General features: G+C 37.1%; 2 protein-coding genes across 3 annotated transcripts in view; both read right to left on the bottom strand.

Moving 5' to 3' along the window:
- LOC107655280 (26S proteasome non-ATPase regulatory subunit 1) overlaps positions 1 to 14,260 on the bottom strand; it is a 52,418-nt gene extending 38,158 nt beyond the window's left edge. The window contains exons 1-14 of one of the 2 annotated variants that reach the window (XM_016442727.1): positions 14,082 to 14,260; positions 13,535 to 13,578; positions 13,382 to 13,455; positions 11,767 to 11,936; positions 6,659 to 6,867; positions 5,684 to 5,827; positions 5,376 to 5,602; positions 4,539 to 4,599; positions 4,329 to 4,457; positions 4,101 to 4,189; positions 3,928 to 4,006; positions 1,261 to 1,434; positions 1,053 to 1,164; positions 651 to 847 (exon numbers count right to left, since the gene is read on the bottom strand). In XM_016442727.1, the coding sequence (XP_016298213.1) occupies positions 651 to 847; positions 1,053 to 1,164; positions 1,261 to 1,434; positions 3,928 to 4,006; positions 4,101 to 4,189; positions 4,329 to 4,457; positions 4,539 to 4,599; positions 5,376 to 5,602; positions 5,684 to 5,827; positions 6,659 to 6,867; positions 11,767 to 11,936; positions 13,382 to 13,455; positions 13,535 to 13,578; positions 14,082 to 14,097 (1,725 nt within the window). In that variant the 5' untranslated portion in view covers positions 14,098 to 14,260. The remainder of the gene's footprint in view (positions 1 to 650; positions 848 to 1,052; positions 1,165 to 1,260; positions 1,435 to 3,927; positions 4,007 to 4,100; positions 4,190 to 4,328; positions 4,458 to 4,538; positions 4,600 to 5,375; positions 5,603 to 5,683; positions 5,828 to 6,658; positions 6,868 to 11,766; positions 11,937 to 13,381; positions 13,456 to 13,534; positions 13,579 to 14,081) is intronic. The other variant, XM_016442728.1, reaches the window with a different exon arrangement.
- A 1,321-nt stretch (positions 14,261 to 15,581) lies between these two features.
- LOC107655266 (uncharacterized) lies at positions 15,582 to 18,792 on the bottom strand. Its single transcript, XM_016442712.1, has 3 exons — positions 17,967 to 18,792; positions 16,059 to 16,172; positions 15,582 to 15,982 (listed from the first exon to the last, which is right to left on the bottom strand). Exons 1-3 carry the CDS (start codon positions 18,646 to 18,648, stop codon positions 15,924 to 15,926), a joined length of 855 nt encoding a protein of 284 aa, XP_016298198.1. The 5' UTR covers positions 18,649 to 18,792; the 3' UTR covers positions 15,582 to 15,923.
- Positions 18,793 to 25,145: the final 6,353 nt, after the last annotated feature.

Genomic DNA, 25,145 nt, shown 5'->3' with positions numbered 1-25,145 from the left:
TATCTCATTTATACATTTTCATTCGATCTGCTTGTGCCCCACAGATGGTTAGGTTTAGGGGTAGACCTTCATGCTTATGTTATCTTTCTAAAAACTGAATTACATTGTACAAATTAATATGAAACCTTGTAAATAGTTATGTTTTCTCGTCAGATCTGCTTGGCAATTATGTAACTTTTAAGTTACTTAATGAACTTATTGTTTATTGAACTGTTGTATAAAATCAATATCACAATCATCCTTATTTTTGAACAAAAAACAGCACTCTTCGTGTAATTTTAACTATATGAAATGATATATATATATATATACACACACACATTTTCTGCCCCATATCTTGAATTTTGTGATCAGTCTTAATGCATTTTAATAGACTGAATCATGCAGTGAAAGAACACATTCTTAATGCGCACGTGCTCTAGTCTAGACTTCACGTAATGAATGCGTGCACTCTGTAGGGGTGTTTTGAATGGTTTTTGCAAAATACTCGATAATGTCAAATCGCGCATCGTTAAAACAACAATTACGATATTATCGCAGACGACATATAATTGCACACCCCTATACGAAACATTACATTTTTTAATGCAATTAATTGTATGTACAGAAATATTTTTGACTTAAAATATATGTAAAAACTCAGTGCTCACCTTATCTCTACACAGACTCTCAATTAGAGCATCGGCCTCTTCCATCCTTCCATACATCACCATTGCGATGCCGACAGCTAGTCCACGCAGGATCTTCTCATGCTGGGTTTCCTGAGCATAGCCCACCATGTCCTCAATGGCCTGGGCCGACTTTGAGCCCAACATCACCAGCCCCAGAGCAAGACCAGCCGCCTCTCCTGTGACAACACCAATTAACAAGATGACCGCGACCTTAACATAGAATTACAGACCGAATGTTGCCCATTTAAACCTGATTGTTCTGCGTGGTTGCCCAAAATTTGACCAATAGTAACAGCGATGCTTGCCTTCATGATAACTACTGATAAAGATGAACATTTTTTTAATGAAGGTGCCAAAATAAGATGAAAATGCTGCACATGCCTGTTACTGCATCATCTTGATAGAGGTTTGATTTGAGCAGGTCGTAGACGTCTTGGCGAGCAGTGCCCAGGGCCGCTAACCCGAGACCCAGAGCGCCACCGTGTCGAACAATCTGCAAAAAAATTTAATGTACATTTATTCACATTTATTCCTGCTTTCTGGAATTGCAGTGCCGTGAAACTTTATTTGAACGTGATTATGCACATACATCATTACTGGCATTCTTCAGCTGGCTCAGAAGGTAGTCAATGATGTCCCCTCCGTGATTAGCATGGATCAGCCCAAGAGCGTACAGCCCTCCTCCTTCCTGATAAGCTGATCCAGGTGAGGTGTCTTTGGGCAGGTAAGTCGCCATTAACTGTAGTGCTTCCTTTTCATGGCCCTGCACACAAATGTATACAAATTTAACAAATAAATAAAAAATAACATTGCTTATATTACTTTTTTATGAAGAAAATAATATATTCCAGTCACTTTCTGCAGACAGAACAAAATATGAGCTTCCTGCTATGTTGAAATGTCTCAATGTTCCGTAATGACAAAGTAATGCAATAACCGGGCTGCATGCATGCATATATATATGAACATTTTTTTAATGAAGGTGCCAAAATAAGATGAAAATGCTGCACATGCCTGTTACTGCATCATCTTGATAGAGGTTTGATTTGAGCAGGTCGTAGACGTCTTGGCGAGCAGTGCCCAGGGCCGCTAACCCGAGACCCAGAGCGCCACCGTGTCGAACAATCTGCAAAAAAATTTAATGTAGAGTTATTCCTGCTTTCTGGAATTGCAGTGCCGTGAAACTTTATTTGAACGTGATTATGCACATACATCATTACTGGCATTCTTCAGCTGGCTCAGAAGGTAGTCAATGATGTCCCCTCCGTGATTAGCAAAAAAAAAAAAAAAAATTCACCCTCAATTTTGTTTATTTACATATTTAAAAAAAAAAAAAATCCTATCCTAATCCTTTAATTTTAATTAGTTATTAATTAGTAATTTGTATTAGCATACTTTAATTAGTAATTACTAATAATTATAAATTATATTATATTATATTTATAATTATAAAATTGTTTTTACTTCACAACATCAGTCGAGTGTTTAAAATAATATCCTTTTGTGATCTGATGTGGCTTGTCACAGAATGAGGAAGAAAATATATTCTATACTGTAATAAAGGCTATGCTGATTAGAAATGGCTTTTAAATATTTACTTAAACATCATGAAAGAACCCGAGATGGCTTGAAGAACACAGATAAACCATATATTGTCGCAGGCAAGTGTTTATTGTCCTTACATTTCATAATACAAAAGTTTAACATTATATCTTTTTATTCAGTTACAGCAATAGTGATGCCTTTATCCATATTAGGGATTTCCTGGAAGGTCATCAGTGTTACTTCTGTGATGCATATGTGGAGTTTCTGCGCGGGGGCGCTCTCTGGCTACCAGTATGAATGAAACACACATTACATGCGCTCAATAATGGCCAATTCATCCTATTTTGGGTAAAAATTGGAAAAAATAATACCACTGTCAAAAGAAATTAAGTACGCAAATAATAATCCACGCTTTTTCCAGTGTACAGAAGTTTACAGGAGTTTGTTGTTAATTTGTTGCAAAAAACACTCTGGTGTGCCGAGCCATTAGAACCGAACCGAAAACCATGTTTAAAAAAACGGAGGTATGTATTGAACTGTGGACTAACTGTATTGTTGCATCCCTACTAAATACACAAATAAAACATCTAAAATAAACTAACAAACAAAAACCTCACATCTTAAATCTAAAACCAGAAAACACACACACACACACACACATCTAAAACAAACAAAAGCAAACAAACAAAACACACATTTATCTAAAACAAAAGCAAACAAACATGTAAAACAAGAAACATGCATCTAAAAAAACAAAAGCAATCAAACATGTAAAACAAAAGCAAAAGCACACATGTAAAACAAATTAAAGAAAACAAACATCTTAAAATCAAACAAATGCAAACAAACATCTAAAACAAAAGCAAACAAACATGTAAAAGAAAAATGTAAATAATAGCAAACAAACATATAAAACAAACAAAAAGCAACTGAATATCTAAAACTAAAGCAAGCAAACATCTTAAAATCAAACAAAAGCAAACAAACACAGGGTTCCCACTCTTTCATGAACACCAGATTCAAGGACTTAAGTACTTTTTCAAGCACCATTTATTTTATATCAAGCACCTATCAAATTCACACCCCAGCATATGTAGTGTCATGAAAGACCTTACATTACTTAACATTTCACTTACACTTAACATTTACATTAAACATTTCAGAGTAATAATGTTTTGAATGTGTAGGTTTCATAAATTTAGACCGTTTGAGTAGTTCAGAATGTTTGCGGGAGCATGACACACACGTTGCGGGAGTGGGCGGTAATCGTCAGAAATTCAGGGGGAACGGGCTTAAGAAAACTGTCCCGCTCAGGTCTCTAGGCTGCGCGTCAACAAGTTTTTTTTTCGCGCTCCCCCATCTCCACCCCCAATCATTAGTGCCGCTTGTTCGGTCTTTGACAGAACATATAGGACAATTTTTAAATAGCGCCATAAACAAAATGTATTTCAAATTTAATTCAAGCACTTTCAAGGACCTATGTTTGTTTTCAAGTACTTTCCAGGCCTTGAATCCATATGTCTGAAATTCAAGTACTTTCAAGTACTTTCAAGAAGCGTGGGAACCCTGCAAACATCTGAAATAATCTAAAGCAAGCAAACATCTTAAAAGCGAACAAATGCAAACAAACATGCAAACCAAACAAAAGCAAACAATCACCAAACTGCTCCCTTTTTGTGGGAAGCGTCTTGAGCATAATGACAATGCTAACCTTATGAATGACGCCAAGACTGGCTGTTGCTGTAAATTTGGCCCAGTTAGTTGCTCTTGCCAGCCACTCCAAATTCTCTCTGTAAAATACAAAGGACACAATTATCATAATCTGTTTTCTTGTTATCAGTATCATTAGGGATTAGAGAGACTAAGCATGTGAATGTGCTTTACCGTAGAAACTGGTCACTTGTTGTTCCCGTGTGCATGAATGAGTTTGCTATGACCGTCGCTGTGTGACACACCGAATTTCGCACCGCATCCTGAAATGAGCCAGGAATAAAACAATTAGCTTACAAATTTGAATATACCAACATCTAGGATTTGATTTATATTACATTTACTTGAGCTGATATCAAAGACCATTAGAGGATTTAATCAGTTCAAGAGCTGGATTCTCACCTTTGTGTTTTTGAGGATCATCAGATCTGCGTTGTTGTTTCGAATGAGGAACTGAAGGTGCAGCTCAATGGCCATTTCACCACTTAGTATTTTGATCATTTTTGAGTTCTGGTCTTTGGGCTCACCCTTCTATTTTAAGAAAATACAATTTAAACATTTTTATACAAGACTGATATCAGATGAGCTAAAAGACTTAAAGTGATGACTCACCACATCTGCAGCTTTTCCAGCTGGAGAACTTCCAGCTTTATCCTCTGTCTCCATGGCATCACTGAAACAATAACAACATATTCAATTTATGTTCCAAATCAGATTATTAAAATGTCTTAGATTTCAACCTTTTTGTTCAAATAATCCTCAAGGATGCGAGTTAAAGTGAAGTGATTTTACTATGATTAAGGGGGGTGACTCAAGAAAACTAACTTGAATAAATAAATAAATAATTTACAAAAATGAAAAATGCAAAGAAAATGAAGCCTCTTTTAGAACCATTATTATTTTTTGCAGTGACGTTTCTAATTGTCAATGACAATGAAATACTGTATGTTTTTATTTTTCGCATTTAAATAAATGTAAATATGGGGGTAGAATAGCCTTCATTTTCTTAATATATTAAAAAAATGGAAAATACATACATAAATCTACTACTATCATGACGGCTGTATGTGCTTTTTGAAGCTTCAAAGCTCTGGCACCCATTCGCTTTTCCACTGCGTGGTACGACTCAGTACGGCTCGGTTTGTGTTTCCACTGCAGTTCAGTACTGCTTTAGAGTGGGCGGGATTATTCACATGTCGTTATAGTTGTGCTGCCGTCTACTGCCGTCTTTTGGTAACGGTACGGTTCACTTGGAACCTCAACCGAGGTGGTACTGAAAAAAGTACCAGGTACCAGGTACTGTACCCAGTGGAAAACCCCCCAAAAGTGAACCGTGCCATGCCGTACCATGCAGTGGAAAAGCGCCAATATAGACTGAAAGATATGATTTTTCTCAACTCATTTATCAATTCGTTTGATACACCAATATGGAAGCAGTAACATGCCTACCTGTCTTTCTCTTGGGTGGGCACAGTACCGGTGTTGGTGGATCCGGGCACCGCGGGGATTGGTGTGCCTACTGTCCACAGGTTCTGAATGACAGAGGACAGGAACTGCTGGCTGGCACTTTCATACAGGTCAAAGCAGATCTGATAGGCCATCAGGAGGTTATCATCTTTCACAAGCCTCTCCAATATATCGCTCACAGCTTGAGGGTCGTTGAGGAAAATCAGACACTAAGATGAAAAACAACAAAGTGAGAAAGGAATCTCTGAACACACAGAAGGATAAAGATCAATCCACTCAGGACAGGTCACCTGGCAAACGTTAATGAAGTCAGGCTTCTCCAGGTTCATGTACAGCTTGACGAGAACTCGGAGAACATCGTTACGAAACTTCTTGTTCTGCATGAGGGACATGCAGATCTTCAGGCTGTAGGCCAGCAAACCACCAATGTCCTTCTGTGGGAAAACCAAACAAGGTCTGAAATATGGTTCTTAAAGTGATAGTTCACCCAAAAATGAAAATTCTGTCATTAATTACTCTCCCTCATGTCGTTCCAAACCTGTAAGACCTTCGTTCATCTTCGGAACACAAATTAAGATATTTTTGATGAATTCTGAGAGCTCTCTGACCCTCCATAGACAGCAATGTAATTACCACGATCAAGGCTCAGAAACGTAGCAAGGACATCGGTAAAATAATCCATGTGCCATCAGGGGTTCAACCGTAATTTTACGAAGCTACGAGAATACTTTTTGTGTGCAAAGAAAACAAAAATAACGACTTTATTCAACAATTCGTCTCCTCTGTGTCACCCTATAGTGCCATTTTGGAGAGTATGCAACGCATGTACGCAGATACATTGTTTACGCTTTGATCTGAACGTAAACAGCGTATCCGCGTACATACGTTACTGTCCAAAATGGGGTGACGCTGAGACGACGAATTGTTAATAAAGTAGTTATTTTTGTTTTATTTGCACACAAAAAGTATTCTCGTAGCTTCATAAAATTACGGTTGAACCCCTGATGTCACATGGATTATTTTACCGATCTCCTTGCTACGTTTCTGGACCTTGATCATGTTAGGATCCTTGCTCTCTATGGGAGGGTCAGAGAGTTCTCGGATTTCATCAAAAATATCTTAATTTGTGTTCCAAAGATGAATGAAGGTCTTACGGGTTTGGACCGACATGAGGGTGAGTAATTAATGACAGAATTTTCATTTTTGGGTGAACTATCCCTTTAAGATTAATATTCAATTTATGACTCTGCAGATAAATAACATACAGATTCCAGGATGGTTTTCTCGAAGATGTCCAAGCGCCGGGTCTCCAGCGCGATGCCGATGGCTTGTTTGTACATGTGATCTCCTAAGCAGCGCTGGAACATCTTGTTGACGATTCCCTCCAGACGAGGATCGATGCTTTTCTTCTCCTCATCCTCTGGCAGCTCGGCGTTCTCGACACGCAGTTTGGTGTAATGATCAATACACTTGGCTGATGGCCAAAAAGACAATATATTGACAAGGGTTGGTAAGAATTATGTTTTTGAAAGAAGTCTCTTGTGCTCTCCAAGTCAGCATTTAGTAGAAGTGCAACGGATTGTGTGTCAGCCACACCACACGGATACGTTGTTTTTGGTCAAATCAAAGTGTAAATAAATGTAGAAAATCTGGTTCACAGAGTTCTGTTCTGGTTCTGGTTCAAATGAAGATACACAGAGTATCTGTGTGGTGCGGCTGACACAGAACAGCATACGCGGTTTACGTTCAGTGGGTAGTCTCCAAAATGGTGCTATGGTGACGCGAAGGAGATGAATTGTTGAATAAAGTCGTTGTTTTTGTTTTTTTGCGTACAAAAAGTATTCTCATAGCTTTGTAAAATTACGGTTGAACCCCTGACGTCACATGGATTATTTTAACGATCTCCTTGCTACGTTTCTGAGCCTTGATCGTGTTAGGATCCTTGCTGTCTATGGAGGGTCAGAGAGCTCTCAGATTTCATCAAAAATATCTTAATTTGTGTTCCAAAGATGAACGGAGGTCTTCCGGGTTTGAAACGACACGAGGGTGAGTAATTAATGACAGAATTTTTATTTTGGGGTGGAGTAACCCTTTAAAGCGGTCATGACATGAGAAATCAAATTTGCCTTGATCTTTTGGCATATAAGAGGTCTTTGTACCATTAAAATATCCTGCAAGTTTCATAGCTTAAAACCTCCTCCGCATTATAAACAAAGCATTTATTTGATCAAGCTCCAAAAATGGCTCGTTTGGATCTGAGGGGCAAGATGATGTCACAGGGGAACAATCATTTGCATAAACACTGCCTCCAGAGCAAGACATCAACAAATAGTCTTCTTCTCACCACTGACATTCACGCACTTAACAGCTGACACTTGTCTTGATTACGCAACGCGACACTCATTTAGCGTCACATCAAAAACAAACAGAAATGACAATCACTGCCGCTATCTTGTCTACACTGGATACATTCTACAGATACGCGTTCACTTTCTGACACAGTGCAGTGTTTCCCACAGACATGCACTCTATTTGTGGCGGCATATATATGCAAATTCATTCTCTGCCAGCAGGAGACGCTTAGAGCGGGAGAGATAGCAGTTTCCCCGGTAACGCTGTAATCAAATAAGCTCTGCGCTCGCAAACGCTACCAAGGCATTACAGGCAAGATGAAATGAAAATTACATCCATAATTTTCTGAATTTGATTTTGAAACGTGCAGTGCTCATGTTTATTCAACGAAGTCAAAGCCTTTTGGAAAATCTATTTTTGGCGGTCAGTTTCGATATTGTGGCGGGCCGCCACAAATAAATCAATGCATGGGAAACACTGCAGTCCACGCACTCGAGTCTGTCGTCAATCGGACAAATGGACTGAAAGATCATTCGCTTTGACACGTTTGGTTTAAACGGCTCGTTCACATCTTTGTACAGATATCAGAAAGATCTCAGCGTAAGGAACAAGTGATTGTTTATTTTTAATGACACCCCGGATCGTGTCTGAGGATTGATCGGAGCATGTTGTTTTGTAAACGAGGCACAGTGTCATGGAGAGTTCACGAAGAAACATTTGTTGAAAGATGAAGCGGTACTAGATCTGACTGCAGCTGCATCACAAACCGTAAGTAAAGGATTTCATAATGCTTTGTCTGGAAATGACCTTGATCGTGTTGTCAAAACACTCAAAACATGCAATAGCGAGGGGGCGCTGACACTGTTTCCTATGCAATGACGTTAACCAATCATAACAGTGGCCAATTACTGACAAGCCTTAAAAGACCCGCCCCTTGAAACCAGGTCGTTTTAGAGAGAGGTTCAGAATGAGGGTTGAAAATAATCCTTTTTCCACATATTTATTTGTTTTTTGTGCAAAAAACTTTATTAACATTATAAGTAAACCTCAAGGAACATATTAAAATAATAAAAAAAATGCACTTAACAGCTGACACTTGTCTTGATTACGCAACGCGACACTCATTTAGCGTCACATCAAAAACAAACAGAAATGACAATCACTGCCGCTATCTTGTCTACACTGGATACATTCTACAGATACGCGTTCACTTTCTGACACAGTGCAGTGTTTCCCACAGACATGCACTCTATTTGTGGCGGCATATATATGCAAATTCATTCTCTGCCAGCAGGAGACGCTTAGAGCGGGAGAGATAGCAGTTTCCCCGGTAACGCTGTAATCAAATAAGCTCTGCGCTCGCAAACGCTACCAAGGCATTACAGGCAAGATGAAATGAAAATTACATCCATAATTTTCTGAAGACAGTCGGTTTCCTTCAGAAATACAGTGATATAAAAACACCCACACCGGGTTTTGACTTTGACACGTGCAGTGCTCATGTTTATTCAACGAAGTCAAAGCCTTTTGGAAAATCTATTTTTGGCGGTCAGTTTCGATATTGTGGCGGGCCGCCACAAATAAATCAATGCATGGGAAACACTGCAGTCCACGCACTCGAGTCTGTCGTCAATCGGACAAATGGACTGAAAGATCATTCGCTTTGACACGTTTGGTTTAAACGGCTCGTTCACATCTTTGTACAGATATCAGAAAGATCTCAGCGTAAGGAACAAGTGGATTGTTTATTTTTAATGACACCCCGGATCGTGTCTGAGGATTGATCGGAGCATGTTGTTTTGTAAACGAGGCACAGTGTCATGGAGAGTTCACGAAGAAACATTTGTTGAAAGATGAAGCGGTACTAGATCTGACTGCAGCTGCATCACAAACCGTAAGTAAAGGATTTCATAATGCTTTGTCTGGAAATGACCTTGATCGTGTTGTCAAAACACTCAAAACATGCAATAGCGAGGGGGCGCTGACACTGTTTCCTATGCAATGACGTTAACCAATCATAACAGTGGCCAATTACTGACAAGCCTTAAAAGACCCGCCCCTTGAAACCAGGTCGTTTTAGAGAGAGGTTCAGAATGAGGGTTGAAAATAATCCTTTTTCCACATATTTATTTGTTTTTTGTGCAAAAAACTTTATTAACATTATAAGTAAACCTCAAGGAACATATTAAAATAATAAAAAAAATGCTTGTCATGACCCCTTTAAAATAACTGTTTTGGGAAGTATTCTGGTAAGCTTATGTCTTAAAGTCCTCCTGTGGTGAAAATCAAGTTTTTTATGTTGTTTATTTGTCTATGTGTTGTTTTTAATATGCTTTTAGGCAAACCATGTGCCAATCCATTTATCAACACCATTGCTGAGTATTTTCTCCTTAAAACTAAAGTTTCCCAGAGGCAGTCACAGAAACGTGGTTTGAAACAGCCTTTGTTTTGCTATGTCACAAAATTCAATAACCAATCGCGTCAAGGGATCCTATCCTTAGCATATCATTAACTGTGCTGCAAAGCAGAGGGTCTAGTGAGAAGGCAGCCAGGTTAATCCGGTAACAGTTATAATTTTTCTGTAGATGTTTCGCTAACTGTTAATATTTCCCCCTATTTTCACGATGTCATGTGCTGTTAGCGCTTATTTATTTGTATTTAGAACCGCTAACTTGAATAATAACCCGCGGCAGCAGTGTAAAAGTAGCCCGGAGTCAGACGCACCTCTCCCGCACTGACATCCGCACATCGCGGGCGCGATTTGGAATCACAAACTTGGCTGCATTTGAGTCTTCAAGGCATTTTGAGGACACAACATCGTCAAGTAAGTAAATTTAACGAATGTTACAGTATCCACTGTAATTGTCCGCTAGTAAAAACAGTTTTATCAGTCATTATTATCCGTGTACGAACCAGCGTAAACAGATAATGTTACCTCACGAAGTTAGCCATCAGTCTCCTTGTTTACGTTGAGCATACCAGCTTATTTCTGGTTCAAACACATATGGCTTAATTAAACCAATATTTCCTCTTGCCATTGCCATTGTATCGCGTTTACTACAGTTCAGTTAGTGGATCAGGAGGCGCTGGCTCATGGCTGGCTGGTGTGTGACTGAGTGGAGGCGGGGCTAATTTGCCTATTCATATATCCGCGTATAGTAAATGAGGCAAGGGTGTAGAGTTGCATTCAAGCTATTTTAAGGCATGAGAAAATTATTTTCACAAGAAAAAAACATTTAAATATGTCATTTTGATGATCAAAGATGAGTTTTAACTACTTTAACTGAGATTTTTGACTACAGGGGGACTAAGAAAGAAACCGGATGCGTGTCGGTATTACGTCCGTGCATTTGGTCTTTGAGATAGCAGCCCATTAATACCTGCTTCTGTCTGCTAATCAAACAACACCACAGCTTTAACAAAGATGAATCTGTATTTAACTTATGCAGTGGGCACTGTTGTGCTATTTTACACTTAATTATTACATTTCTGCACCTGAATGCTACTGTTACTGTCTTTATTTGTAACTGTGTTTTATTGTATTCATCTATGCTTGTAATTTGTGTAATTATTCTTGTTTTATTACTGACTTTATTAGTTAAGCTGGTAGTTTTTGCTGCAGTATAGAAGTACTTAAAGTAAGTTTTCAGTAATAAATAAGCAAACTTTTTTTTTTTTTTTTTTGCTGATCCGAAAAATATTTTGTGATCCGTTGCACCATTAACGTTTATGTGATCAAAAATACAGTAAAACAGTAATACTGTGAAATATTCTAACAATTTCAAGTTGTGATGATGGTCAAAAAACAAGCCGATTTGATGGTCAAATAACATTTCTGATTATTATCAGTGTTGAAAACAACTGCCTAATATGTTTTAAGCTTCTTTAAATGAGTAGAACGTTCAAAAGAACAACATTTGAAATGTAAATCTTTTGTAACATAAATGTCTTTACTGTCAAATTTGCTGAATAGAAGTATTAATTGCTTTTAAATGAAGTTCAGAGACAGCTCTTCACTTACCAATAATTGTCTCCACATATTCTGAATTGTCACTGACGTTGAAGAGATCTCCAGCACCCAGTGCGTAGTTCAAAGACTCCTCAAAAGCTCCGAGGTGGTAAAACACTTTAGAAGCCACCAGCGCAGCAAACTCTCTGCTACAAAACGTCTCATCCTCATACAGGACCTCACTGACGGAGAAAAACTTAGTTCATCACTTCACTGGCATCTAAACATTCATATGAAATTGTTCATCACTTTTACACTACAATGGTATTATTGTAATGATAATATATTTCTTCATTAAAAATGTTTTTTTAAGGATTTTTTTTAACAATAACTTATTATGATTATTAATTACAAATATTTACACTTTAATAGTATTATTACTACTAATTACTCATTTTTACCCTTATTGTATTTTTGAAATAATATTTCTTCTTTTAGCTTTATGACTTAAAAAATATCAAATGAAAATAACTGAATGACAATAAATTATCATTAATAAAATTATAAAAGTAAATAAATAAAGAAACATAATACTGTTACAATAATACTACTGTATTGTAAAAAGACAAGCAATTAATAACAAGAAGAATTATTACTATTCACAATAGAACGTTTTATTTAAATTATTATATATTTTAAATAATAATAAATATATTACTATTCCAATAATGCTACTGTCCTGTAAAAAAATACTCAATTATTGTTAAAATTACAAACAAAAATATATTACTATTTCTTTCCTATTGTAGTATTACAAGACAAATTCAAGTAATTATAGTAATTAGTAGTAGTATTTAAATTGTATTTTTACTTTTAATTTAAATTTAATTAGAAAATCACTATAAAATATCACTAATTTCACTATTACTATATTATTACTATTGTACAATAAAATTGAGCATTTAACAATAATAATCTTGTTTACAGAACAGCTGTAAAATTACATTACAATTGTTTCCCTCAAGATTCATGCTGTTCACATGGGGTACACTTTACATTAAAAAAATAATATATATATACAGATGTCCAACATGTGCTCTGATGTCACTGAACATTTCCATAGAAACCACCTAAACAATCTTTCACACAAACTTTTTAAAGGGACATTACAGTGTTGTGGTGGAAATGACACCAATACTGTGCGACAGCTATATTTTGTATAGAAAGTAATATTGATCGTGGTCTCACATTAAATACTATTATGTATTTTAATTATTTTACTAGTGCTTAATTCAGGTACATTAATAGTTACCAGATAAGTCATATTTTTAAACTGTATTTTCATTGTTGAAGTTTAAAAGTCTGGGTGTGCGACAAGGAGAAAACAGTGATTTTGACACCTATAAGGAGGTTGAAAAGTATGAAAAAATCATAATAGAAAGGTAGTAAAAAGTTTTTAAGGTGGTTTTATTGTTAGTTTGACTAAGAAAGAGGAATTTGTCCAAAATTATATGTATTTTTATAAATATGACCAAAGAACATAAAAGTGCCCATAGTCTAAGAATCACCCATATATAAATACATATACATATATCACACCCCTGCTTAAACAGGTTAGAACATCATTTAGATGAGTTCATGGCAATTTTATGTGCAATTCTCTTCTAAAACAATCAATGCTACTTACATTTTGTCTACAGACTCTGAAATCTCAGCCCAGAAGTCATTGACAATGGAGTTTAGTTTATGTAGAGCAAACTCCTTTAAAAGAAAAACACAAGATTGTTAATGCCACCTCAGTATAATAAGCCCTGATGTGTTTGACAGAGCTCATCTGTACCTTGAGCTGCGGCTCGTCTTCATCCAGGAGGGAAATGATACCAGCTGCAAAACAGCAAAAACCCATCAGTATACAGTCTTCTCTAGCTTTCTATCCGCCTGTCTGTCCTTCCATCTATCTATCCGCCAGTTATATCAGTCTCTTCTATGTGATGTTTAATGACAGTGACATGACAGATCTGCTAAAGAACAACCTCAGACACCCGTTTCAGTCACAAATAACATATGCATGGCTTTTTGACATATTTATGCAGTAAAAACAATACTGAGACACATATAACACGTCACAATTTTAATAAATCGCGCTAATTTCTTACTTTCGGTGGCCGATGTAAACAAACCACTGAAGTCAAAGTCATTAGAAATGACATTAGCAAACAGTTACACTATCACCACTGCTTTTAGGCGCTGAAGTAGTACATACAAGAGTACATTTATTAGCAGAAAGCACAAATAACGTCGTAGAGCTCGTTAAAGTCTCAGATGAGCCGTGTTAGCCGTTAGCTGTGTGACTCAGCTAAATCAAACGCGCTCTTTCGTTCACTCACCGGCTGAAGTGATCATGTCTGTCTGTGACTGTCACCCGATCTCCTCCAGCACAACGATTTAAACACACGAACAGTGAGAAGAAGAATAAAGTCTATTTCACTCTCAATGAGGAGCGATCGACTGCTATTACACAGCAGCAGCAGCGGCTCAAACTCATCTGACAATGAGCGCTTGTGCGGGACGCGCCGGAACTCTGCCTGAAGATATCACTTGCTGTTTGGTGTAAAATCACATACTGCGGAATACATGGACGTGGCAGTTAGCAGATGTTATAAAAGTATTCTTTAATGGGTCATAGCAATTATTTTTAAATGAATATTTTAGTTGGGCAAGAGTAAAAAATAACTGTTTCTAGACCGGCTTTGAGGCGGTCAACCCTACAGCGGCTCTTCTTCTCTGCAGTTCGGAGAAGAGCATTTGAAGCTGCTGGTTTATCTGCCACTCGGTGGTCAAACATGCAGAGCGAATTCATTTCTGTTTTTTAAATCTGAAAATAAAATAAAATGAAATAACATCAAATAAAATAAAATGACAAAATAAATGAACAAAATAACAAAGTTAAATTAAATAACATAGCATAACATAAAATAAGACAACATAAAATAACAAAATAAGATAACATAAAATAACAAAATAAAATAACATAAAATAACAAAATAAAACAAAAACATGGAAGAAATTCCCGTTTTTAAATCTCAAATAAAATAAAAACATGGAACAAATTCCTGTTTTTAAATCTCAAATAAAATAAATAAATGAATGAATGAATGGCAACTTTTTATCTCACAATTCGGACCATTTTCTCTTAATTCTATAATATCTATCGTGCCGTAAAGTTTCCATAGGACCAAATAAAATTAGAATAAAAAATGTCAGCCTGCAGTACGTTTGTACATTTATAGTGTTGATTTTAGTTATTTTAATAATTTAATTAGATTGTTTTAATTGAACTTATTTCCCCCCGTCCCCTGGTTGAGAACCGCTGTTTTATAAAGTATCCTGTAGGCCTATTTTACGAAGTGAAAAACCTCTCCAAAACGATTCAGTGCGTGAGTGATCCGTACGAATTATTCGGAATGAATCATGAAAAGAACCGACTCAAATGAATCACTCGTTTCCAATACATTGATTCAGTAGTTCGGATTGTAAACAGCCTGCAGAAAATGCCAAAGATTTTGTTGTAGCCAATTCTGTAGCCACGAAAAAGACGACAAACACTGAAAACAGTCAAGCATGTACGTCCAGTGCATGTTTACATAGAAAATCTATGAAAAGGTACAGCAGAGGAATGCAAAAATGCGTTCTGTGTGAACGACAAGTCATAAAGTATGACCGAGGTAGCCTAATGTAAACTCTTCCGTTTTAATTTATTCACCAATATGTCTTGTATAGCACTGAAAACGTTTTGAACAGCTAAAATGAATTGCATTTCTTGTTTTCTTCAGAATCACATGAAGGACTCCTGCTTGAAGTACAAAAAACCTCCTCATTTATTGGTCAGTCGATGCAACAACTTTGAATTTCTTTTATTCAAAAACAACAGCTGATACAGTAGTCAATCACAGTGCTCAGGAAATGTCACATTAGATTGTTTAATACTATTTAATACTGTTTAATACAGTGTGTTACTGTGATAGTAGTGATATATCCTTCTGAGATAACACAAAATGCATCATGTGTAATGCTCTAGCAGACTTTCATTGCCTTCATCTCTCATTTCTCCAAATCTTCCTGACTGGTAAGTCATAGTGCAAGAGTATACGACCTGCGTAGCACACAGGCACACAGTTTGAGGCTTGTTCTTCATCCATTTTTGGTCTATCTGCAAAGCCGGCATGGTGTCAATCTGTTGTGGGCCGCATCTGCAGTGGAAGTCCTTCCTCAGTCGCATGTGGATTGGCTGGAAGAGTTAAGATTGAGCGATTAGTTGATAGTGAAACAGGTTTGGGTCTGAATGCAAAAGAACATCCTCATACCTTGCTGCCAACTATTAGTGTTTACGTCAGCCTGTCCTCTGTGCGTCTTTCTGAAAACTCCCGGGAAGCATTTCAGTGGCCAAAACAAACTGCTTTTACCGCCAACGGCGCTATCTGCAACATAAAGAGCCATTGAGAAAGGACTCATTAATCGCATTATTTCTTTCTTCTAGGGGCCTCGATTCATTATAGTCTCCCAAATCATGCAATTCAGCCAGAGTTGTGACCTACACAGTAAACCAAAAGCTGAAAAAACGCTAGATGGGCAGCACACTCGGCTATCATGCCACAAACTACTGTCTAGATAAACAGCGCACTGTATTTTTAGGCTATTATGCTAAAAAGGCTGGTGTTTTATGGCAATGATACCCCACAATGCTGTCCAAGTAGGTTCCTCAGGAGGTTTTTAGAAGATAATTGGCAAAAATGCTGTCTAGCTAGGAAGCGAGAAAACAAGCCCGTCCAGACCACATAAGGAGGTCACCATGATGACCAATGGCTAAGCAGTTTCTGAAACCAGAATCGTACGCAAACGTACAATTTTTGTGCAAATGCATGAAGGTCTAGCCCTAAAGCTAACCATCAGTGGGGCGTCAGCAGATCTACGAAGATGTATTAATGAGATCGTACGAATGCATATGAATTCTCGTGTTTTCGAATGCAAGTAAGCGTTCTGTGTGAATAGCCACTCATGCGCGAGATGCTTCAAAAGTCGCGACCAAGGTGATCAAACGTGTACGTTTATAGGAAAAACAATGGAAAAGCAGTGGGGCGAAATGCGGGCAAAAAAAATCGATTTTTTCGATTAATCGTTTTTTTAAATGACATCGATTCGATATCGTGTTTTATGCCTTCATCTGATTACCAGAAAAATTAAGAACATTTTATAGGGCCCTACTATTGTTTAAAAAGGACCCTATACAAAAAAAAAAAGAATAGGTTTAAAATACAGGCATGTGGTTCTTAATTTCTTTTTATTAATTCACCATTTGTAAACTGATGTTTACTGTTCATTTTTTAGAAATATCAATAGCATTTGTATTAAAACTATATTCACTGAACGTAATAAAAAAAAATCGAGAATCGAATCGGGATATCTGAATCGATACCCAGCCCTAGCGAAATGCAAAAACATGTTGTTGCTATTAAAAACGCAACATGAGGGGGAGTGGAATTAAAAAAAAAAAAAAACGTTAAAGGCCCATTCAAACCAATGACGATAACTAAAACGATAACGATGAAGGTTTAATTATCATTCTAAATCTGTGAGGGGAAGTTCACTCTACAGCTATACAGATAACGACAGATACTGAGAACAATATTGTTTGAATCACTTTCAGTGTTTTTTTTTCAGCTGATGAATGATAAAAACTTTGACAGCCAATCAGAATTCAGTGACTTCGAAGAGCTCAAACATTTAAAGTGGTAGACGGCAAAACGGCAGGGCGTGCTTATAATACACAGAACGATATTGCGCGTTGATGTGGACACTAATATAATTATCATTATAGTTATCTTTGTAGCTATCGTGAACAGTCTATAAAGATTTGTTTTTTTTTTTATTGAAGTTCAGTGCTGTTTTTAGAATGCCAGTACATGTGTACAATGCTGCAAAAAGACACAAGTGCGATGGTTAAACGCATTAAGTGTACATAGAAAAACTATTTTACAATTTGGCGAATTGATTCGTACAATCTCAGTCGTGCGTTTATCTGCTTACGCCCCACAGACAGTTAGGTTACCGGGTGGGGTTAGGGGCGCTCCATCATGTTTCCTTTTTTCTAAAAAATCATAAAATCATAATCACATCATACAAATTCGTACGAAATCGCCTTGTTGCGTTTTCACATGAAATCATGTTGGAGTGATGCCCAACAGAACAGGAGTCCACTGGCTTGGATCTCTGACCTGCAGACATTGAGCACGTCACAGCCCTGCAGGTGTTCCACCTGATCTCCTGCAACACATCCGGGGACTTTGTGACGTAACGTCCGGTCCATATGGCCTGTGGGGGGTGGTTAGTGAACACTGCTCGCAGTGATCGATCCAGTAACTCCACTGAATCGCGACTCGCTGATTGATCACAGTCGGTGTGAACGAGTCCCAGCAGAGCAGGACGGAGCGCGTTTCTCTTTATCCGCGCTCTCACGTCCTTCAGGATCTCCCTCAAACACACCTGATTCTCTTTATCACACGCATAATCGTGTTTGAAGAGGAATATGATCACGGAGCATTTAATGGCTCTCTGCTTTCCGCCGATGATTCGGCTTGAGCTCACGGTTTTGTTCTCGAGTGGATCTGGTTTCTCGCTCTTGCGGTGATCGGATGAACTCGGTTCGGATCGATCTGTGTGCGATTGGTCAGGGCTGCACACGTTTGTTTGGCTTTTGATTTCGCCGTTGCTGTTGCCGGTGCAGTCGCTGGTTTCTTCGCGCTCCCCGTTATTAAACATATCAGCGATGAAGTCTTGTAATGCGCCGGTGTCTCCATCAGGTCCTCTCACAGCGCTGATTAAATGAATGTTACTTTTTCCACCGATTTGATGCAGAATTTGTTGGAATGGATCATCTCGCTCGCTTTCTGCAGCCATTACCGTCTTCACCGGACACCTCGTTTATTTCTTTACGATAAGACAAAGTTGTCGACACACAAAACTTATTTGAAAAGCTCACTCGAGAGTATTTTGACGGCGAACTCTCGCTGTTACAGTGTCTCTGGCTCGTGTGTGGGCGGGGTTTATTTACACAAGATTGACAAGCTCTCTGTGGAGGTGGAAGCGGTACGTGTCTTCTGATTGGCTGAGCATGTGCGTAGGCGGGGCTTATGCACACATGATTGACAAGCTAGTCGAACGCGTTAAAGAGGTGAAGTTCCTCTGATTGGCCAAGCCCATCTATGGGCGGGGTTTACGAGACGATAGCGTTGAAGGTGAAATCTTTATATTTTTATGATTATTAAGTACTTTTTATTTTGTAAGTTCCTCTTAATAGAATTTCAACAGTGATTTCAATTTAAATAGTAACTATAAATAACAAAATAGAGGGCTATCAAAATCTCCGATGTCTTTTCATTGTTTTTTTGCTCTTTGTTTATACAATCTATGGTTTTTCCTCAGTATTTTGAAACATATATATAGCCTATACACAGTGTAAAGAGTCTGGATTATTTAGATTAGTATGGCATGGTTTTATAATTTGTATTTATTACATTTACATTGTTACTATTTAATTTTTCCTTAATTAAAAACTTAAAATAAAATGTCAGCCTTCGAAATCTCGATATAAACATTTATATTTAAACAGCTCTCTTCTGAATATATATATATCGTTTTGTAATTAATGATAAACTGAAGACATGGGTAAACAGTCCTCCTGACCTTTAACCAGCTCTGACTATTTGCATTCTACTAAAAAGTTTTTTTTTTTTTATCAAATAAAGTATGATGAAATCACTGTAATCATTCGTTTAATCTGATGTGTAATGTTATCATGTTTACTATTCAATGTTCACTGTGTCAAATCCATTAACACATACTTAGTGATTTTAATAAAAGTCAGACTTCTGTCTGTAATAATTCCATTATTCAACTGCTCAATAGCATGCTGTGAAATACATACATTATAAAGTTATAATAAATTATATAGTAGGCTATTTATTGGATTTAATGGCAAAATATGGCAGTCTTGTCTTCTTAAAACTCTTATCCACTACTTCTAAGTCAGAGCAGATTGTGTATATTATGACTAAAATATGATGAAAGTTAGTCATTTAAATTACGGCAGATTTTCAGTATGAGGAAATTACTTTGAAAACGCTTCAGAGAAGAGGAGACGAAAAGCTTGGTGTGTTTATAATCAATACCTGTCATCTATATAATCTTGATGAATTAGAAAAGATCAGAAAGAAGGACAGAAAAGAGGTTACGCTTAGAAATAAAGAAACGTGAAACAATTTCAGTTACTTTGGTTTTTAAAACACACGTACATATGACCAGAAAATTAACTGATACTTCATTACCAAACACCTAATCATAAGAGAGCAATGAGTTTATTTAGGTTTCTTTGAATTTCCCATCGCTGACTCCGGTTAATCTGCATTTTTAACCTGCCAAGTAGTTCCACAAGCATTTAAACAATGAGAAGCATTTACCTGAGCTTTTAAACCTGCGGATTGTTACAAGTGTGACTTCGCTACTCCTACTTAGATGGACACATCTGGTGTGAGTTGTAGGGTTAAAGCTAGAAAGATAAAAAACGCACAAAGTGTTAAAGCCCGGTTGCAAAAAGAAAATGATGAGAAAGTGGATCTTAATACAGCAGTATTCTTTTTATTTACATAAAACTCAGGAACTAGAAACAAGAATAGAATAGCCAGGTCACAAGCAATAAGACAACTTGAAAGAAAACTCAGCGCTAAAATGGACCAATCAAACTAATAATCCAACTAATAAAAGAAATGAACTGTAGGTGTGAAAATCAATCAAACAATGAGTAGCCAAGGAAAATAACTGCAAACTTGGTCACGGAACAAAAACATGTGATACAACCACCTAAAACCAAAATTTTTAAATACATTTACCATTTATTTAAAATATTTCAAGTACTCATTTTTGACTTGTTGTCTTAAAAGACTTCTAGTTATCTAGCTAGTATAATGGTGCGTTCAAGTCATGTCGGACAGATCGTATTTACGAGTTAAACGCACATGAACGCCACCACAAAGTCGTTATTACGAGTGGGAAACTCGAAATTTTCTTTAAGCCCCGAGTTTCCGAGTTGGAGGTGTGTCAATGAGAAACATGGCGGAATCGATGGATGCAACGTCTGTAGTTGACGGTAAATTTTTGTTTAAATTGATAGTTTAGTTAAACTTAAATTGGTCGTGTTCTTGTTACGCAGCTAGTTAATGAAATCCAAGTAAAAAAAATGCTATCATTTTTGCACCTATAGGTGAAAAATCTTTTGATTTGCCATGTTGCATGTTGCATTTAGCTAACAGCTTTTTTTTTAATCTCTGTATTTTAGCGTTTGTTGATGCTAAAATTCAGTTATACTGGGATCTATAATTTTTTTTGTTACTATTTATAATAACTGTTGTCTATTTTAATGTATTTTAAAATGTAATTTAGGCTATTCCTGTGATTTCAAAGCTGAATTTGTAGCATCCTTCCTCCAGTCACATGATCTTTCAGCCAGGGTTATTTGTAAATGATTCATTGTTGCAATCACACTATTGTTCTAAATTTGTGATCAGTAATATTTTTTAACACTGTTGACAGAAGTCTTTCATGCTCACCAAAGGCTGCATTTATTTGATCAAAAATACAGAAAAATTGAAATATTATTGCAATTTAAAATGACTTTTCTATTTGAATATATTTTAAAATGTAATTTATTCCTGTGATTTCAAAGCTGAATTTTTACTATCCTTACCCCAGTCTCATGATCCTTCAGAAATCATTCTAATATTCTGATTTGCTGCTCAAAAACATTTATTATTATGTTGAAAACAGCTGAGTAGAATTGTTTTCGGGTTTCTTTGATGAATAGAACGTTCAGAAGGACATCCTTTATCTGAAATAGACATTTATCATGAAAGAGGGTGGGACGTTCGCTTTCAGTGCTATCAGGCTAAAGTTAACATTTTCTCCTACTGCACCTTTAAGTAACAGTCTTCGCGCCGCAACATCTTAAAGGCCTTTTCACACTGAACGCTAAAATTCAGCGCGCTGACGCTTTTGAATGAAACAATAGATCCCTATGGGGCTATTCACACCAGGCACGATCATGCGCAAACAAACAAGGGCTGTATCTGAAATATCAATTTAAAGCATCCTTGCTAAATAAAAGTATTAATTTCTAATTTAATCTAATCTAATTTCTCCCACCAAGCTTTTGAATGGTATAGTGTATAATGTTACAAAGGCTTTTTTTTTAAATTTCAGATAAATGCTTATCTTTGGATGTTTTTTTTTTTGTTGGTTCTTTCTATTCAGGCTAAAGTTAACATTTTCTCCTACTGCACCTTTAAGTAACAGTCTTCGCGCCGCAACATCTTAAAGGCCTTTTCACACTGAACGCTAAAATTCAGCGCGCTGACGCTTTTGAATGAAACAATAGATCCCTATGGGGCTATTCACACCAGGCACGATCATGCGCAAACAAACAAGGGCTGTATCTGAAATCGCACCCTATACCCTCATTCACTATTCCCTACATTAGGCCACTCATACAGTTCTCTTGAAGGAGAGAATGAAAACGAGCGAGTTCATTCGGACACTGAGTGCACCAGAAGGACTGCCACTTTTGCATAGTTTGTGCTTGCTGTTTAATAATCATTTGAAACTAGCAAATAGCTCCAGTTGACAATTTAATAATCAATTTACAATGAATTTACACTACCAGTCAAAAGTTTTTGAACAGTAGGCTAATATTCTTCATGTTTTTTAAAGAAGTCTCTTCTGCTCACCAAGCCTGCATTTTATCTGAAATAGACATTTATCATGAAAGTATTTATCATCACTTTTGATCAATTTAAAGCATCCTTGCTAAATAAAAGTATTAATTTCTAATCTAATCTAATCTAATTTCTCCCACCAAGCTTTTGAATGGTATAGTGTATAATGTTACAAAGGCTTTTTTTTTAAATTTCAGATAAATGCTTATCTTTGGATGTTTTTTTTTTTGTTGGTTCTTTCTATTGATCAATGTACTCAATGTACTTAACTTTTTTAAATATTGATAATAATAATAATAATAATGTTTCTTGAACAGCAAATCAGCATATTAGAATGATTTCTGAAGATCATGTGACACTGAAGACTGGAGAAATGATGCTGAAAATTCAGCTTTGATCACAGGAATCAATTACATTTTATCATATATTCAAATAAAAAGCAGTTATTTTAAAAAGTAAAAATATTTCACAATATTATTGCTTTTGCTGTATTTTGGATCAAATCAATGCAGGCGATTTTTTTTTTTTTTTTAAACATTAAAAATCTTACTGTTCGAAAACTTTTGACTGGTAGTGTATGTCTGCGTTGTATTGCGCTGTATTACGCCGTGGACGAGCACTTTGTAAAATGAATAGATGGATGATTCAGCTGCAGGCGCCATCTTCTGGCGAGATGCGGGAATTCATACAGTGCACGACTTTCACAGTGCATTATGGGTATTTTCTAGCCGCTGAGTGTGCACCAGTTGTACACTCGTTTTTGTGGAGCATTGTGGGATTGAATGAGTGCTCTTGAGAATGTCCACTAATATTTCAGACACCACTAAAAATGTCTGTCACCTGTTTTTTTTTGTTTTTTTTAAACTGGACGGAAGGGGCCGACCAATTAGATTTAAGCTTAGATCACGTGCAGAAGGCGATCAATTGTTTTGCGCTTGGTGTGAAAACAACATTCGTTGGCGATTCGCCTCGCGCTCAGTGTGAAACGGCCTTTAGGCTGTCTCCACTGGATGCAACAAAGCGATCGTTGCAAATTATTTGAACTTTATGTCAGTACATAATAACTAGAATGAGGCGACAGTTTACTGTCAGGGATTTCAAGTGTCGCATCACCCCGCGCCGCATCCAGACAGCATCACTGATTATAATAGTATAGTAGTAGTCGCGCCGCTCGCATCAGGTGTAGACATTCCACAACTTTGGGATTTTGTATAGATGTGAGAGATTTTTTAAATTATTCACACTGAAGGGAGCAGCAATTATATAATACACACAAAATATTAAATATTACACAACACAGCTTAAGTAATTGTTGAATTCAGAATGAAAAAGTGCATGACAAACTAAAAATGAACTAAAACTGAACAAAAAAAACAAATGAACATTTTAATTGTTTAATGTTTAATTCTTGTAAACACAGTTTATAGTCTATAATTTAATATATCTATAAAAATGAAATGAAAAACACTGGACACTTCATTCAGAGATTGTTTGTAGAGGATTGCAGTTTTCCATGTCAGATCCTTAGGTCAACAATTTTCTTAATTTCTTCACAGTAATCTTGATGGTCCCACTACTGTTTGTGTGCTTGAAGAACTGCAAAGAAAATTGATAAGCACTGTAAGCATTATAGTTAAATTCAATCGGTAGCCTATAGGCAGTATTTGGTAGCCATGATTTTTACTTAGACTGAATCCACCTTATTTTTCCCATAAGAGCAGCCACGGCCATTTGTAAATTTAATGTCTGGCTTCCAGTGTTATCCTCTTGCAGCTATTTTTAGCTGTACAAAACATCTCATTTAGCTGCTTAATATTGCAAACTGGTGTATCTTACCATATTATTTTAATCTATTGAATTATATACATACGGAGTCCCTATGGACATTTGCAAAAATATAAAAATATACAGACTTTTGCGTGCGTACGAGAAACTTTAGTTTGCTCATGAGAAACTTTCGCATGCTCACGAGAAACTATTGTGTGCTCACGAGAAACTATTGTGTGCTCACGACAAACTATCGTGTGCTCACGAGAAACTATCGTGTGCTCACGAGAAACTATCGCGTGCTCACGAGAAACTTTTGTGTGCTCACGAGAAATTTTTGTGTGCTCACGAGAAACTATTGTGTGCTCACGAGAAACTATTGTGTGCTCACGAGAAACTATCGTGTGCTCACGAGAAACTATCGCGAAACTAACTTTCCCCTCGGGGAGAACCCCTTGTTCTTGTGCCACCACTGCAGGGGTCTCATGTACAGCAGGCCAAGAGTTATCACGTTGGACGCAGCTGTCATCAGCCCAAGCAGTCTGGAACTGCTTGACAGTGAGTGACCGGCCTTCTCTTACTCTCGCGACTGAGGTGAGGATCGACTCAAACCGAGCAGGAGACATACATGCCTGCATTGTGGTCGAATCCCACACCACGCCCAGATAAGTGGTTCTCTGTACTGGAGAAAGCACACTTTTCTTGGCGTTAAGTCTTAACCCCAGCTCTTTCGTGTGAGCGAGAACGACATCTCGATGTCGAACCACCATCTGCTCTGACTGAGCTAAAATCAACCAATCGTCGATATAGTTTAGTATGCGGATGCCCTGGAGTCGCAACGGAGCCAGGGCTGCATCCACACAC

The sequence above is a fragment of the Sinocyclocheilus anshuiensis genome, unplaced genomic scaffold (genome assembly GCF_001515605.1).
Source record: "Sinocyclocheilus anshuiensis isolate Anshui unplaced genomic scaffold, SAMN03320099.WGS_v1.1 scaffold988, whole genome shotgun sequence".
NCBI lineage: Eukaryota > Metazoa > Chordata > Actinopteri > Cypriniformes > Cyprinidae > Sinocyclocheilus > Sinocyclocheilus anshuiensis.
This window is presented reverse-complemented; position numbering and strand designations above follow the sequence as displayed.